We start from the raw sequence: 1,805 nt of genomic DNA, 5'->3' as shown, positions 1-1,805 counted from the left end.
CACACACACACACACACACACACACACACACACACACACACACACACGCACACACACACACTAGTTACTGCAGATTTACATTTGACAAAACACAGACTGAAGACATGTTTGTAGATGCTGTGCCTTTAAATTGAGACATTCTGCAAAAGAAAACCTACAAAAACTTTCAGCCTAAAAGGACAATGTTGCAGATTTTGCATGTTTTGGCCCATTAACTACTTATTGCATGTACTTCACTGCTGACCTTCTGCAAAGAACACTGTAAACTCTCAGATTGATTCCCTACCTTCGCGCCCTGGGCAGCCATTAGTCTCAGCTGTTTGAGAGCAGCATAAATACAAACTTGCAGAGACCTGAAACTTACTTTAGATTGGTGATTCATCACTGTGAACATTTACTCAGCTGGATTGTTTTTTTTTGCTGCTGGCAAAAGAGTGTTTTGAAAATGTTGGTTCGTTCAAGTGTTTGCATGAAACTGTGACTTTGAGCGTTTGCCACTAAACAGCACACTTTCAAGATCGCCAAGGGAATCACATTATGTATTGTATGATATCTATTTCTGTCTCTCAAATCCCAAATGATAGAGTCTAAGCTGCATTACATCGTTCTTATTTTGGGTTTTGTGGTATTTGCACTTCCTGGTTCATGACGACGTGGATCGGATATCTACGAATCACAGCGCATTCATTTTTGTAGATACGAGCGCTGAGAAGGCTTTGAGAACAGCCTGTTCAAGTCTCTTCTAGTTTATTTTCATTGCCACTAAAGTTCTAATACATTTTGTGAAATGGTGAGTTAGCATTTAATGGAGTAATAAGAGCAATAACACTGAAATGAGAACTAAAGAAGTTTCTGCTTAAACCTGACATGAATGAGATAAAATAACCTGCACCTTCCAAATGAGATGCAAACACGTGTTTTCATTGTGTGTCTCTGACTTCGACAAATCCAACGAGTCATTTGGTTCCTATGAAGACAATGTGCACACATGCACAGGGGGCTTGACTTCATACCTGGCCCATGGAGCCATCTTCTCCGCCAGCCGCCGGCTCAGACAGAACCCTGCTCCTCCTGTGGCGAACCAGAACCGCACTTCCCTCTGAGTCACAAAGCACAACACACAGATATTCAAATAAAGGCGTGTACACAGCCAATGTCAGGGGAATATACAGTATATCGCTGATGGAACCTGACGCCATGTTAAAGAATCACACTGCACCACTCGCTCATCAGTTAAGTGTAAATTAATTTCAGCAAATAGACGACAATTCTTCTACCGACTGGACGTGAGGCATCAAGCCTGACTGACAAACAAACGTCTGTAATAGAGAAGAAGAAGAAAACAGACGGAGCGCTTTACTCGCTGACCCTAGATAGCAGTAATACTCTTTTTTCCCTCTCCTGTCGGGTTCTCTTCAGACTCACATTGATCGTTCGCTCTTTTCTAAAACCACCTGATGAGAATTGCACGTCTGTATCTGCTGACTCGGGCCATTTCTCCAACTGATGCTGTTTGTTTGTTATTTCCTGTTTGTTTGTTATAAATCGGTTTCGGAGTTTAGGGCCGGCTGTAATTACACAACAAATTAGTGGATTGTGTTTGTTGTTGTTTTTTGCTCTGCGCTGCGTATCCTCTGCCTTCCTTTACTCATCAGTGTTTATTTATTCAGTTTGTTACCACTCTACCAATTGTCCTTTTCTATTCCCTTTTTTCCTGACATTTCCTTTCGTTCTGTTCTTTCCTTCCATCATCTACTGTAAAGCACGACACACACACACACACACACACACACACACACACACAC

The 1,805-nt window shown here is 41.8% G+C and overlaps 1 protein-coding gene across 1 annotated transcript in view; it reads right to left on the bottom strand.

Moving 5' to 3' along the window:
- Window positions 1–1,805, bottom strand: part of LOC116399695 (beta-1,3-N-acetylglucosaminyltransferase manic fringe-like) — a 20,970-nt gene that overhangs the window by 3,696 nt on the left and 15,469 nt on the right. Inside the window, exon 4 of the mRNA XM_031877052.1 lies at window positions 1,014–1,142. Within this exon, the coding sequence (XP_031732912.1) occupies window positions 1,014–1,142 (129 nt within the window). The remainder of the gene's footprint in view (window positions 1–1,013; window positions 1,143–1,805) is intronic.

Source organism: Anarrhichthys ocellatus, unplaced genomic scaffold (assembly GCF_004355925.1).
Source record: "Anarrhichthys ocellatus isolate YVR2014 unplaced genomic scaffold, GSC_Weel_1.0 scaffold124, whole genome shotgun sequence".
Taxonomy (NCBI): Eukaryota; Metazoa; Chordata; class Actinopteri; order Perciformes; family Anarhichadidae; genus Anarrhichthys; species Anarrhichthys ocellatus.
This window is presented reverse-complemented; position numbering and strand designations above follow the sequence as displayed.